Below are 15,597 nucleotides of genomic sequence, written 5' to 3'. Positions count from 1 at the left end.
TATGCTAGTAGAGATGTCTTGGCCTGAGTCTGTATATATCCATAGCAGTCTGCAAAACAGACCAGAGCAGGCTGCTTTCCATACAGGTCATCTCTCTGTCTTGAGCCACGCAGTAAAGACAGAAAGAAGAAATGAACACTACATAAAAAGAAAAAGCTCGGCAACACAGACACCACAAAAGTACTTAAAATAAGACGCGCTGCCAAGTGGCCACCAAGCTGTGCCGTGCAAATGCTCTGACAATTTAATGAAAGTGCTGTCCCTCCACCTCAGTAACGGGCAGAATACCAGTCATTGTCATTGATCTGTATCAGTTCTGTTACTACATCCATGAGGTTGTAGTTGTGTTTGCGCAGGAGACGCTGGTTGAGCTGACGGTCACAGAATCCCATCTCCAGAAGCACAGCCATCATGGCTCCAGCCTGTTCCTCTGAACACTGGGGCTGTGGATAAGGAGAGCTCATTTACTATATGAATCATACATACATTCATATGAAGCATCCTTATCTTAGGTTGTATCTACATCCACTAGCTAGGGGATAACTATGAGGCCAAGTTCACACTTCAGTTATTTCCATCAGTTATTGGGATCCAAAACCAGTAGTGAAGCCTACTCAGAGATAAGGTATAATGGAAAGATTTGCACCTGATCTGTGTTTTGACCCGTTCCTGGTTTTGGCTCCCAATAAGGCTCCATTCAGACATTTGCACTTTGGGTGCGGAACAGGTGTGGACCTATTCATTTTCAATGGGGACGGAAAAGATGCGGACAGCACACAGTGTGCTGTCCGCATCCGCATCCGCATTTCCGGTCCGCTGCGCTGAACTTCTGGTCCGTGGCTCCGCCAAAAAAATAGAACATGTCCTATTCTTGTCCGCAGCTGCGGACAAGAATATGCATTTCTATTGGGGTGCCGGCCCGTTTTTTTGCGGATCCGCAAAACACTGCAGACGTGTGAATGGATCCTAACTGATGGAAATAACTGACAAACAACTGAAGTGTGAACTCGGCCTTAGATTGGCAGGGGTTAGACCACTCGGACCTCCACTGATATTCTCAGTTTGAATGGAGCACTGGTTGAGTATGCACACCACCACTCCAATAAAGGGGTTGTACAACACTCTCTGATCAGCAATGGTTCCCCTTTCTTGTGATCAGGGTGGGTACCAGAGTTCAGACCCCACCAATCTAACAGTAATCCACTGGATAACTTGTAACAGAAACACCCCTTTAACTTCAAACTCTCAAGAAGGTTAAAAAAGTGCATTTAAAGGGAATGTCACCATTTTTATGGTGACCTGTCCAAGGGCAATGTAAACTAGTAACAGATCCCCTGGGTCACTATCTTTAATTGGCCCACCCATTTCGCTAAAATCTTGTATTGAACAGGTCCAGTGCATGCCGACGAGTCCTGAATATTCATGAGCTCCTGGCTTTCTCCGCCCCGTTAATTTAGTTGTAAAAAACGAATTCCGTGGCAAGGGGCAGAGAAAGCCAGAAGCTCATTAATATCAGGACTGGGAGGCATGTGGCGGAGCTGTTAGAACCTAGCAGCATAAAGCCTCATGCACACGTCCGGTGAACACGGACCGTGAGATACCGGCCTTGATTCCTTGATATGACGCCGTGCACGTCGTGACGCCGCTGATGTACAGTAATACACTTGTATGATCTATTACTGTACATCAGCGGTGTCACGAAGCGCACAGCGTCATAGCAACCAATGACACTGTGCGCTCCTGCACTCAGCAGGAATCCAGGCCGGTATCTCACGGTCCATGTTCCACGGACGTGTGCATGAGGCTTAACACTGGTGACAGATTCCCTTTCTACAGATTTTCCCATCTTATTAAGTGATAGCATATCAGTAGGATGCAGTTGTTCTTAGAATATGTCTGCATGTGATAGATAAACTGCAGGTTTGCCGCAAGCCACAGCATTTTACAGTACCAGCAAAGTCAATGCAATTTTAAGAAATCTCATCCACACACTGCAAAGAGAATCCACTTCGTAAATTGACCTGGAGCGTGGATTTTAAATCCAGAGCAATTTATGCTACATGCCATGGTGGATTTCACACTGCAATGCACAGGGTGAAATCTGCAGTGCAGAAATTCTGCCAAGTGTGGCTGTTCACTTAAAGGGGTTATCCGGGAAAACATATTGATGACCTCAGGATAGGTCATAAATATCCGATTTTCTGGGGTCCCCTACCAATCAGCTGTTAAAGGGGTTGTCTCACTTCAGCAAATGGCATTTTTCCATGTAGAGAAAGTTAATACAAGGAACTTCCTAATGTACTGCGATTGTCCATATTGCTTCCTTTTTCCATCACATTATACACTGTTCGTTTCCATGGTTATGACCACCCTGCAATCCATCAGTGGTCATGCTTGCACACTACAGGAGCACCAGCCTATGTGCACTCCTACGGTCCTGGCCACCAGAGAGGCTGACACTTATTTCTATAGTGTGCAAGCATGGCCACCCATGTGGGATTGCAGGGTGGTCATAACCATGGAAATGAGAAGTGTATAATGTGATGGAAAAATGAGTCTAGACAGCAAAGTAAACAATATGGACAATAATACATTAGTAAGTGCTTTGTGTAACTTTCTCAACATAATAAATGCCGCTTGCTGAAGTAAGACAACACCTTTAAAAGAGGCCAGGCGCTCCATGAGCGCTGCAGCTATTGCATAGGCCAGTGATGGCTAACCTCCGGCACTCCAGCTGTGGTGAACTACAACTCCCAGCAGGCTCCATTCATTTCTATGGAGTTCTGAGAACAGCCAAGCAAGTGCGCATCGTGGGAGTTGTAGTTTTACCACAGCTGGAGTTCCAGAGGTTAGCCATCACAGGCCTAGGCCACGTGACGCCTCATTCAAGTGAATGGGGCTGAGCTGCAATACCAAGCACAGCCATTATACGATGTACGGCGCTGTGCTTGGTAAGCTGTCAGGATGCCACATGGCTCACCACTGACTAGCAGTGGTACTGGGACTCAGACCCCCACCTCTGTGATAATGATGACCTATCCAGAGGCTAGGTCATCATTATCTTTTCCAGGAAACCCCCTTTAATGTAGCCATTCTGTTAGATCTCATTTAAGATTCTGTGAAAAGTGTGGTGTGAATGCTCACTGTGCCTATGTATAATAAATACATTAGTGAGAAGAGACAGCCATCTTAATACGCACCATAGCAGTTTCCTGTTGACCAACAAATAAAGCTTTATAAGCTGAGGCAGCCACAGACAGCGCCCCCTTCACCAGACCACCAGCAATACTGCCTCTAGAGTGCTGCCTATGGAGATATATATTTAAATAATTCAGTTTACTTTCATTTTATATTATGATAAATGTTACCAGAGCTTTCTTTGGGGAAAAAGACAGCTTAAAGGGAATGTGTCATCAGTAAATGACCTATTATTTAAATCATATTTTTCTATTTAACATATTTTTAAAGACTTTTTGGTGGTATTTTTTATTTTCCATGTCAATATCTATATTTAAAAAATAAATAAATACAATCCTGCAGTTTACACACTGGCCACTAGGCCTAGTAATAGGTGACACTTTTTGGTCTGTACAGATCACCTTACTGTAGTTATCTGCTTATAAATATCACCTCTATATGTAGATAACACGGAATCCACCATTCACAATAGGTGATATCACAGCTTATCTACTCCCCTCTGACCTCTGAACAGAGCATGCCTAGAAAACTCTCCCATAGAAGTCAATGAGGTCCCCTCCGGTCAACTGTGTCGGTGGCCGCTGTAAAGCATATCTCTAAATGCAATTAAGAACAGCTCGGGTAATATGGCCACCCCAATAATCGCACTCAAAAATCTACAATCAGAAAATGAAAAAAGGTTGTGTGTTGCTATCTGGTTTTAATTTTCAGTGACACATTCCCTTTAAGTTCACATAATGACTTTTCACAGAAGCAACCAAAATCAGGTATTGCTTAACTTTGCTGCTATACTTTATGGCAACCCATATGTGTCTTTAAAGAAATACAGTATTTTTCGCCATATAAGACAAATTGGGGGAAAATGTCACTGCGTCCGTGCGGTGAATATTAACAAGCTCTTCCGTTATGGATGCACTCATTAATACAGGAGAACTGGGAAGTGGGGAATGCAGCACTCCCTAGGCTCTGTAGTCACCACTTCCTGGACGCTCACTGTGCTGTGAGTGCCCAGAGCATGAGGACGTTGCGCTTTGTGAGCTCATGCTGTGCGCATTGGGTCACAGCACCACGCACGGCAGGAAGAACAGGAAAAGCACTAGAAGTGAGGAGCGGCATCCGGAGCAGGAGAGATAAGTACTGTATTTTTCGCTTTATAAGACACACCTGATGATAAGACGCACCTAGGTTTTGGAGTAGGAAAATAAGAAAAAAATACGCGGGATCTGTGGATGCCGCACTGTTATGGGAGGGGATCTGTGGATGCCGCACTGTTATTGGGGGGGGGGGGGGGGGGATCTGTGGATGCCGCACTGTTATGGGGGGGGGGGGGGGGGATATGTGGATGACACTGATATGGGGGATCTGTGGATGACACCGATATGGGGGATCTGTGGACGACACCGATATGGGGGATCTGTGGATGACACCGATATGGAGGATCTGTGGGTGACACCGATATGGAGGATCTGTGGGTGACACCGATATGGAGGATCTGTGGGTGACACCGATATGGAGGATCTGTGGATGACACCGATATGGAGGATCTGTGGATGACACCGATATGGGGGGGGATGTCTGGATGACACTGATATGGGGAATCTGTGGATGGCACTGATGTGTTATTTTCCTCCTCTAAAAACTAGGTGCGTCTTATGGGCAGGTGCATCTTATAGGGCGCAATATATACGGTAAATATCAAAATGTTTGGCTGTCTACAATCTGTTGTCATTAGGGCAACAGAAAATGAGGTTAATTTACATTTGTGTCTGTAAATAAGGGCATATGTTCTGCCGTCTGTATGGTTCTCATACAGAAAAGTCTCAGGCAAGTGTGCAAAAAGTGCTGCAAAGTAAGAAAGCTTGTTTTTTAAAATAGACCTAAATTGAGAAAACCTACATCCACATTAGTTCTCCAAGATGTTTGGAACAACCTCCCTGCCGAATTCCTTCAAAAACTCTGTACATGTCTACCTAGAAGAATTGAAGGTAAGGGGTGGTCGCACCAAACATTGATTTTTAGAATGCACTTTGTTAATTGATACAAAAACTATTAGCAATTCTGTTTTTGAAAGCATTCTTACTTTTTTCAACACCTGCCTAAACTTTTGCACAGTTCTATATATAGATATATATACACACACACACACACAGTACATACCAAAAGTTTGGACACACCTTCTCATTCAAAGAGTTTTCTTTATTTTCATGACTATGAAAATTGTAGATTCACACCGAAGGCATCAAAACTATGAATTAACACATGTGGAATTATATACATAACAAAAAAGTGTGAAACAACTGAAAATATGTCATATTCTAGGTTTATCAAAGTAGCCACCTTTTGCTTTGATTACTGCTTTGCACACTCTTGGCATTCTCTTGAGGAGCTTCAAGAGGTAGTCACCTGAAATGGTTTTCACTTCACAGGTGTGCCCTGTCAGGTTTAATAAGTGGGATTTCTTGCCTTATAAATGGGGTTGGGACCATCAGTTGCGTTGTGGAGAAGTCAGGTGGATACACAGCTGATAGTCCTACTGAATAGACTGTTAGAATTTGTATTATGGCAAGGACAAAAGCAGCTAAGTAAAGAAAAACAAGTGACCATCATTATTTTAAGAAATGAAGGTCAGTCAGTCCAAAAAATTGGGAAAACTTTGAGAGTGTCCCCAAGTGCAGTCACAAAAACCATCAAGCGCTTTATTCAAAATAGAAGGCATACTGAACAGGCATGGCTACCACAGCATCTTGCAGCGGCATGCTATTCCACCCGGTTTGCGTTTAGTTGGACCATCATTTATTTTTCAACAGGACAATGACCCCAAACACACCTCCAGGCTGTGTAAGGGCTATTTGACCATGAAGGAGAGTGATGGGGTGCTGCGCCAGATGACCTGGCCTCCACAGTCACCGGACCTGAACCCAATCGAGATGGTTTGGGGTGAGCTGGACCGCAGAGTGAAGGCAAAAGGGCCAACAAGTGCTAAGCATCTCTGGGAACTCCTTCAAGACTGTTGGAAGACCATTGCAGGTGACTACCTCTTGAAGCTCATCAAGAGAATGCCAAGAGTGTGCAAAGCAGTAATCAAAGCAAAAGGTGGCTACTTTGAAGAACCTAGAATATGACATATTTTCAGTTGTTTCACACTTTTTTGTTATGTATATAATTCCACATGTGTTCATAGTTTTGATGCCTTCAGTGTGAATCTACAATTTTCATAGTCATGAAAATAAAGAAAACTCTTTGAATGAGAAGGGGTGTCCAAACTTTTGGTCTGTACTGTGTGTGTATATATATATATATATATATATATATATATATATATATATATATCTCAAATATAATAAATGGCAGCACCAACCTTGGAATATATTGGAGATTGGCGCAAGCTCCAGTTGGCATAGCGTCCCAGGATAATATCAATGAAAAACAGATCAGCACTCCAGAGTGCTGCTCTGTTTTATATTATATATATATATATATATATATATATATATTAGTGTTAGTTATTCACCTGGTGTGGTCGAAGACTGATCTAGGAGGAGGAGAAGCTTCTGAAGGTTGAGGACTTGCTGTAATCTCAGTGGAGGCTATAAAAATAAATAAATAAATAGAACAATCAATAAGAATATTATTCTGTGTCACAAGTGTCTGCTACAAGGCTCTGTTCACATTTGTGTTGTGGTTTTCATTTGCCACAACATACTGCCATATCTGTCAGACAAGATACACCAGAAGCTCCTGGCTGAACCCACTGACTTTTAATTGGGATTCGTTAAGGTGTTCATTATTTTGGTGGAAAAAATGCTGCTGTATGACTGAAGCTCTGACCAGAATTTGGACTAATGTACCTGCTGCTAGATAGTGATGGTAAAAACCTTGAAGTACCTCTGACAGTGTGGAAAATGCACAAACTTAGGGCAAGGAAGTATGAAAACCTGGTGCGTACTCTACGTCTGGACATCAATCATTTGAATATGAAATGGCTTAGGCCTCTTGCACACGACTGTATGCCCTCCGAGACATACGGTTCGTGAGCGGACCATATGTCCCGGAGCGGCATTAATCGTGCGCACGGGAGTACACAGCATCATAGATTACAATGATGCTGTGGACGTCAGGCCGCCCACAGAACTATTGTCCCGCACTCATAAAATCATATGAGTGGGCGGGCCGACGTCCACAGCATCATTGTAATCTATGATGCTGTGTACTGCCGTGTGCACGATCAATGCCGCTCCGGGATATATGTCTCGGAGGGCCTTACGGTCGTGTGAGAGGCGTTGCACTGACACCTTTGCTATTGTTGGTTATATATTAATCATATCTCCCATCTGTCCCAGATCCAGCAGGACAGTCTCAGATTTCGGTGCCTGTCCCATGGTCCCAGAATGGCTGAGGTATGTCCATCTTTCATGAATGCAATGGAGAAGCAGGGAGTTTTTGGCTCCCTGCTCCACAATTCATCCAGGCGGTGGTCTGCGCAGCAGGGGTGATGCGGTAACCTCATTGCGTCTCTAGGGCTGAGAAGTAAGAGAGAGCACAGGCTGGAGGAAGATAATTATTCATCGGCCTGTGCGCTCAGTACAGCGGCGCGATAATGACACTTCATTGTGCCTGCTGAGGAGAGTATGATGTGCACCATTCCCCCGCGGGAATTATTTTATTAACAATACAGGCTTTTACTGCTGTGTGGAAGCACAAAAAGAGAATAACTATTGTGTGGGGGCACTAAGTGGACATATCTACTGTGTAGAGGTACAAAGAGACGCATAATAAAGTGGGCATAATGACTATGTGGGGGCGCAAAGGGGATTGGGCGAGTATAGAGAATTGGGGAAAGTTAGACACGTGGCTTAGGCTGGGTTCACACCTGAGCGTTTTACAGCGCGTTCCTTAGCGCTGTAAAACGCTCAACAAGGAGAAACCAATGATTCCCTATGGGAATGGTTCACACTTGGGCGTTTTACAGCGCGTACGATCGCGCTGTAAAACGCCCGACGCTCCAAAAAGTACATGAGCGACTTTTGGGGCGTTTGTGGCCATAGGACACTGTAGTGAATCACACAAACGCGCGTCAAACGCGCGTTTACTATTACAAAAACGCGCATAAAAATGTGCGTCAAAAACGCGCGTAAAACGCGCGTTTGCGCAACGCTCAAGTGTGAACCCAGCCTGAGTGTTTAATGATGTGCCACTGATAACATCCCTCCTTAGTCTTGTCTTTTTAAAAGTTGGGAGGTATGTATTAACCCCTTAAATGGCCATTAACTTTAGTACAAGCGACCATAAGAAAATGTAATATACTGCATCTTATGAACTGTTTACCTATCTCTACCTCTCCCCTTGCTAAATGTATTTCTCTTTGACTCCACCAAGGACAGGAGCAGCTGATTGAGAATGATCAGGAACTCGGGAGACTGCTGCAGCTAAAAAATAGGATTTTTTTGTGCTTACCTGTAAAATGCTTTTCTCGCTCAGTTCACTGGGGGACACAGAAGACCATGGCTATAGCTGCTGCCACTAGGAGGCGACACTAAGCTGAAAAGTGTTAGCTCCTCCTCTCAGCTATACCCCTCCTGCACACACTGAGCTATATCAATTTGTATGAAAGCAGTAGGAGCAGCCAGGAGAAGCCAACAGAAAATCAGAGTAAGGGACCATTCACACGTCCGTTTTTTCTTTCCTGATCTGTTCCATTTTTTGCGGAACAGATCTGGACCCATTCATTTTCAATGGGTCCTGAAAAAAATCGGACAGCACAATATGTGCTGTCCGTTTCCGTTGTTCCGTTCCGCATGTCCGAAAAAATATAAAACATGTCCTATTCTTTTCCGCAAAAATCGGATCCTAGTACAATACAAAGTCAATGGATCCGCAAAAAACGGAAGACATTCGTATGTCATTACGTATGTCATCCGTTTTATGTGGATTCCGTTCCTGGAAATGAAATCCTGCAAACAGAAACTTTTTTTTTCAATTTTTTTTTCAAAGAAATCCAAACAACTTTATTTGCTTATTGAAATTTATACATGTTTCCGTTTTTTGCGGATCCGCAAAAAACGGATGACATACAGAAACATTTTTTAGGAACAACGGATCCGCAAAAAACGGACCGAAATTCGGGATATAGAAAAATCCTGACGTGTGAATGTAGCCTAAGGGTCCATTCACACGTCCGTTTTTTCTTTCCTGATCTGTTCCGTTTTTTTACGGAACAGATCAGGACCAGTTCTGGACCCATTCATTTTCAATGGGTCCTGGAAAAAATCGGACAACATAATGTGTGCTGTCCGTTTCCGTTGTTCCGTTCCGCATGTCCGATTAAATATAAAACTTGTCCTATTCTTTTCCGCAAAAATCGGATCCTGGTACAATACAAAGTCAATGGTCCCGCAAAAAACGGATGACATTCGTATGTCATTACGTATGTCATCCGTTTTATGCGGAATCCGTTCCTGGAAATTAAATCCTGCCCACAGAAATCACTTATTCACACTGCTGCTTAAAAATATGAGCTAAGGAAAAAAACTGTAGTGCTCCCTAAGTAGAATGACAATGTGGTAGGCAGAGGCACGCTGTTCCTCCTTGCCTTCTAGATGTGGGGAATGAGCAACAGGCATGGGGACCCACTTGTCCTCCCTGTTGTGTGTGGAAAAACAGGTGGTTTAGGAACGCCTGTAGCCCAAACGGCAAATTAGATCTTTGGCAGACCTGCAGAAAAAGTGTCTGCCTCCTACAGACACTAAGCTAAAACTGATTAGCTCAGTGTCTGCAAGAGGGGATATAGCTGAGAGGGGAGCTAAGACTTTTCAGCTTAGTGTTGCCTCCTGGTGGAAGCAGCAGCTATACCCATTGTCTTCTGTGTCCCCCCAATGATACGAGTGAGAAAAGGAAGTTTATATCTCAGCCAAAGTGCTTTATTAAAGGGTTTCTGTCACTAGAATCTTCACTATTAAACTGGCTGAAGTTAGCGACGTGTTAATGTCAGCTGCACCTAACTATGTGATTATTCATGGTCCTGTTACTGCACAATTCTTACTTTTATAATATGCAAATTAGCCTCTAGGAGCAGTGTGGGGCGTTGCTCCTGCTCCATGAGGCTCCGTTCTCCCACCTCATTATACCCCTCCAAGTCTTGATTAACAAGGCCAGGTAGCATTCGCATCCGTCTGCCGCCCCTGTGTGTTGGGGGAAATCTTGCGCCGTTCAGGCGCGGTGAGGGAAGGACGCTCGCTAGCTTCCTAACCGCGCCTGCACTGAATGGCGCGAGATTTCCCCAGCACACAGGGGCGGCAGGAGGATGCGAACGGTGCCTGGCCCTGTCAATCAAGACTTGGAGGGCGTATAATGAGGTGAGAGAACAGAGCCTCTTGGAGCAGGAGCAATGCTTTCGTTTATGGAACATTCTTTGTAAGGGGGAAATAAAAAAAGAAAACGCAATTCGGCCATGGTTTTTTTTGTTTTGTTTTTACAGCCTTCACTGTGCTCTAAAACTGACATGACATGATATTTTACAGGTCAGTACGAGTACAGCAATACCAAAGTTATAGTTTTCATTATGTTTTACTACTTAAAAAAAAATTTTAATTTCTTTTTTCCTCACATTCTGAGCTTTTTTTCCATTTCCATCTACAGAGCTATGTGAAGGCTTGTTTTTTGCAGGACGAGGTGGTAAATTCGCAATTTTTTTTATGTTATGGCATTCACCACGCATTATAAATATTTTATATTTTCTTAGTTTAGAAATTTTATGACATGGTGATACCTATTACCTATTACCATGCAGAAAGAGCAAACTACACTTTGGCTGAAATGCTTTTGCTCTTGTTTCTTTAACTCTTTCACTTCCGGAGGTTTTTTTAGTTTTAATTTTTCTTCCCCATTTTCCTTGTGCCATAACTTTTTTATATTTCCGTTCACATAGCTGTATGAGGGCTTATTTTTTGCAGGACAATCTGTACTTTTTGTTGATACCATTTTGGAGTGTGTGTGACTTCTTGATCACACTCTATAAAACATTTTGGGTGAGAAGCAATGAAAAAATGCCAAATTTGCCATTTTATACCCTTTTTTTTCCGTTATGCCATTCGCCGGATTGGAAAAATATTTTTGATATTTGAATAGTACGAGTGTTTTCAGTCACGGTGATACCCATGATGTTTATATTTTTTGTTATTTATTTTTTATTTTTTTATTATATGGAAAGAAGGGCGATTTAAACTTTTATATTTTTTACATTTTTTTTTTGTTAGTTTGTCAGCGAGACTCACAGCATTAAAAGCAACTACCGACAGCCCCATTGGCGCGAGCTTCGGGGTTTTCGATAATTTAAATGCCGTGATCTCACTTGATCACAGCATCTAAAGCCTTTAAAATTACCGCGATCTGCATTATTGCCGGTCACGGTAATTAGCAACAGGTCTCTGCTGGTCCCCGACTGTATTTATGCGCCCCACTGAGCTCCTTCTCCTCGGTCAGCTGACTTTTCTTACCTGTGGCTGCTTGCTCGGCAACTGCTGCTCCAATACCTGATGACATCATCTCTTCTGTCACCTCGGGTATAACTTCATTTTCTGGTGGAGACCTAGAAAGAAAGAAATGGGATATATACAAACATATCTACGAAACATCATCATTTTTATGATTTTTTTTTTTTTTTATCACAGAGCAGCTGCTGTGCCGTATTTAACCCTTTATGACCTCCTCTCTCTAGTTGTTCTACCATCCAATTCATTGCTCTGGGAATTATGGCAAGAGCAGAGCACAGCCAGCTCAGATGTCTCTGTAATTCCAGCCACCCCCAGTTGGAGATTACACAGGTTATTCCCAAGGCCGAGATAGAAATACCCCTTTAATTGTCTAGAAGCAGGTTTACACGGGCCGAGGAGCAGCTGATTGTTGGGACGGAAGCGTTCCTTCCTGACATTCGGCTGCTCGTTCAGTGAAGGAGACCGCTGCTATTACATGCAGCAGTGTCCTTTACAGGATGAGGAATCGTTACTGCGATCGCTTGTCCTCATAGGTAGGCAATGTTTCTGGGCAGCAGATCGCTGTTTGGAACTCGTGATCTGCTGCTCAGAAAAGATAATTTAGATGCGTGCAACAGTTTTGTTTGTTCATAGGGTGATCGGCAGAATGATCAGATGGGAAGATTGTCGGAAACAAGCGTTCGCAGAAACATTTGTTCCCGATAATCTGCTTGAATATCGGGTGGTATAAATCCACTTAAGTTTGGGGGATTGGGGAGGTCCATCTTCTGAGCCCTCAATGATTTTATATTGACGTATGCAAAAGCCCTGATTATTAATGCACATAAAAGACAAGAATGAAATCAAGATATTACGACATACAATGATGACAGCACAAGTGTGATTCTGAAATACAAATGAATAATGCCCATACCTCAACTGGGGAGATGGTGTAATCACTTCAGGGGTGAGAGGTACGGCATCTAGTGTCTGGGAGGTGGTGAGAATGTCATTAATGCTGTGGGTGTGGACTGGGCAGCCCCCCTCATAGGTCTCATCGTTCACTCTGGTGTCTTTCTCTTTGTCACCCTGTGACTCGGAAAGGGCTGAGCTGTACATAGACTCCCCAAGGGGACGGCTGGTATCAAAGCACTCAGGCAGAATGATGATATAATCTTCAGAAGAATCAGAGGATGCCTGGCTTTCCACTTCATCTCTTTGATGCTCGTCTGGAATCTGTGGCTCTATATCATAGAGATCTACTGGTGGAGCATCTACCATTGCTGTAATATCTTACATAAAAACACAGATCACCAGTGAGGATAGTATTACATATAATTTATATTACATATGCATACATTTGCTTTTTAAAGAGACAGTTTCTATGCAGACCACAAGTATGGCTTCTAATACTGTATGTTTTAATCAATAGAGGTGACAGAGGATGGGATTAATAGTGCAGTTTCTATTTTTGCAGATGACACCAAACTTTATAATACAGTCCAGTCTATGGAAGATGTTAAGTTACAAGCTGACTTGGACAAACTTATTGTTTGGGCCTCCACTTGCCAAATGAGGTTCAATATAGATAAATGTAGTTATGCACTTTGAGGTTAATAATCTGCATGCGGCATATGTCCTAGGGGGGAATAAAACTGGGAGAGTCACTTGTTGAAAAGGATCTTGGTGTATTAGTAGATCATAGACTAAATAACAGCAGGCAATGCCAGTCAGCTGCCTCTAAGGCCATCAGAATTTTGTCTTGTATTAAAAGAGGTATGGACTTGCGGGACAGGGATGTAATATTGCCACTATACAAAGCATTGGTGCAGCCTCAACTGGAATATGCAGTTCAGTTCTGGGCACCAGTCCAAAAAAATGGATGCCCTGCAGTTAGAAAAGTACAGAGGAGAGCAACTAAACTCATAAAGGGCCTGGAAGAGCTTAGTTATTAGCAAAGATTAAATGAACTATATTTGTTTAGCCTTGAAAAAAGACGTCTAAAGGTGTGACTAACTAGTCGTCACAAAACATATGTAACCAATAAATCTGCATATTTTTATAAACCTGTGTATTATTGTATAATGCAGAACTACATGTTTTATCATTAACGTCATCTCACGTCAAAAAGAACTTATTTATCTGAGGAAATAGTCGGACTCAGATGTGAATTGTATCAATTTGGTTGTCTACAATTCACCAGGTCATGATTTTAAGAATTTATGACAAATTTTATAAAATTAATTTTTTATGGTTAATTATTTTTATGACCATAATTAATAATTCTTAATTGAATTATTACAACCCGACAAAGGGAAACATGATTAACCTGTACAAATATATAAACGGACCATACAAAAAATATCAAGGGAAGCTACTCTGTGTTAAACCCCCTCAAAAAACAAGGGGCCACTCCCTACAACTGGAGAAAAAAAAAGATTCAGTCATAAGAGGTGACAAGCATTCTTTACAGTAAGATCTGTTAATCTCTGGAATAGCCTGCCGCAGGAGCTGGTCACAGCAAATGGCTTCAAAAAAGGCTTTGAGGCTTATGACAATGTATAGAAACCTTGTTCTACACACCCTTTCCCTTTGGCCCAAACCCCTTTTTAAAAGGAAGATGGACATTGATCCAGGGATCGAAATAGCAGGATTACAGCTTGGACTTGATGGACTTGTCTTTTTCCATCCTTAACAACTATGTAACTATGTAAGGAACACATCATGAAATGCAGCATCTGGTATCTTTGCCCCATAATTGCTACCTACCTCTATCAGGTGTCTTTGGAGCATTTGTGTCTGTTGTCTCCAGTACAACTGGCCTGCTGCGTGAACGAGAGCTCTTCTGAGTCACATCCTCATCAGACTTCACACTGTAGTTGAAACTTGATTGTGGAGAGGACTGTACAGAACCTGTTAATCAAAAGACGATACGAGTCAGTACACTGTGAATGCTTAGTCACTTGCTTGGTTGTTTCTATGACTCCTAAAGTAGTGAAGAGAGTCACACACATGTGGGCACCTCTCCAATTATTCTTTGTCTAGATGCTGTGGCCAAAAGCCACCACACCGGTTGGTCTGGAGATTGGGTGAACCCTGTTCTACAGACAGGTGTGGGTTCCAGAGGTGGAACCTGCATCTATCAGATGTAATCATCTTACATGGAAATACCCCTTAAAAAGGGAAACATTTAAACACCACAACTCATATTTACTAATGTGTCTGCCCCTAAAATCTGTGTAAAAAGTGGCGCAAATAGGGTTTCTACACTTTTTTCTGGCTTGCTCAAAAAGGGAGGGGATTAACAGAAAAGGCATGGGAAAGAGAAGTTGATTAACCCCTACGCTACCAGCAACGTACATTTGTAAACATGGCATCCGCTGGGGGGCGTGGCCGGAAGCTGGCATGAGCAGACGTGGTTAGCGGTAGCTCCGGACCTCATACCCTAACTTTCCGTTTATCCTGAACTTACCGAACGCCAACATTTCCACACCGAGAGGTAGGAGATCGGGTAGATCCCGTGCACCGAAAATGTCCCGAAACAAGGCTCTGACCGCCGCAGAAAAACTCAAAGAGTTTGCCCGTCTGGATAATCAAGATGGCGGCGGAGCGGGAGCACAGTCACGCGCATCATCGGCCTCTGGGGAATCGCTAGTGGAAGCGGAGGAAGCGACTCAGAGTGAGCCCTCACTTAAACAAGTGACAGAACAGCTATTGCTGGCCATCACCTCCTGCCGGTCCTCTCTGTCCGGAAAGATGGAAGAGGTGAAAGTGGACATAGGCCTGTTGAGGGCCGATATGCAGAACATGCGCGAGCGCATTAAGGAGTCGGAGCAGAGAATCTCTGCGGTGGAGGACAGAGTGGATCCGATACCGGCGCAAATTTCAGACCTGGAGAGAAAGGTTGAATTTTGGCAGCAGAAATGCGATG

The 15,597-nt window shown here is 43.2% G+C and overlaps 1 protein-coding gene across 6 annotated transcripts in view; it reads right to left on the bottom strand.

Moving 5' to 3' along the window:
• Nucleotides 1–221: 221 nt before the first annotated feature.
• NBR1 (NBR1 autophagy cargo receptor) overlaps nucleotides 222–15,597 on the bottom strand; it is an 81,830-nt gene continuing 66,454 nt past the window's right edge. For 5 of the 6 annotated variants that reach the window (XM_044300256.1, XM_044300254.1, XM_044300258.1 and 2 more), the window contains 6 exons: nucleotides 14,436–14,579; nucleotides 12,601–12,958; nucleotides 11,691–11,782; nucleotides 6,710–6,785; nucleotides 3,201–3,306; nucleotides 222–443 (listed from right to left, as the gene is read on the bottom strand). In XM_044300256.1, coding sequence (XP_044156191.1) covers nucleotides 270–443; nucleotides 3,201–3,306; nucleotides 6,710–6,785; nucleotides 11,691–11,782; nucleotides 12,601–12,958; nucleotides 14,436–14,579 — 950 coding nt within the window. In that variant the 3' untranslated portion in view covers nucleotides 222–269. The remainder of the gene's footprint in view (nucleotides 444–3,200; nucleotides 3,307–6,709; nucleotides 6,786–11,690; nucleotides 11,783–12,600; nucleotides 12,959–14,435; nucleotides 14,580–15,597) is intronic. The other variant, XM_044300259.1, reaches the window with a different exon arrangement.

The sequence above is a fragment of the Bufo gargarizans genome, chromosome 6 (genome assembly GCF_014858855.1).
Source record: "Bufo gargarizans isolate SCDJY-AF-19 chromosome 6, ASM1485885v1, whole genome shotgun sequence".
NCBI lineage: Eukaryota > Metazoa > Chordata > Amphibia > Anura > Bufonidae > Bufo > Bufo gargarizans.
This window is presented reverse-complemented; position numbering and strand designations above follow the sequence as displayed.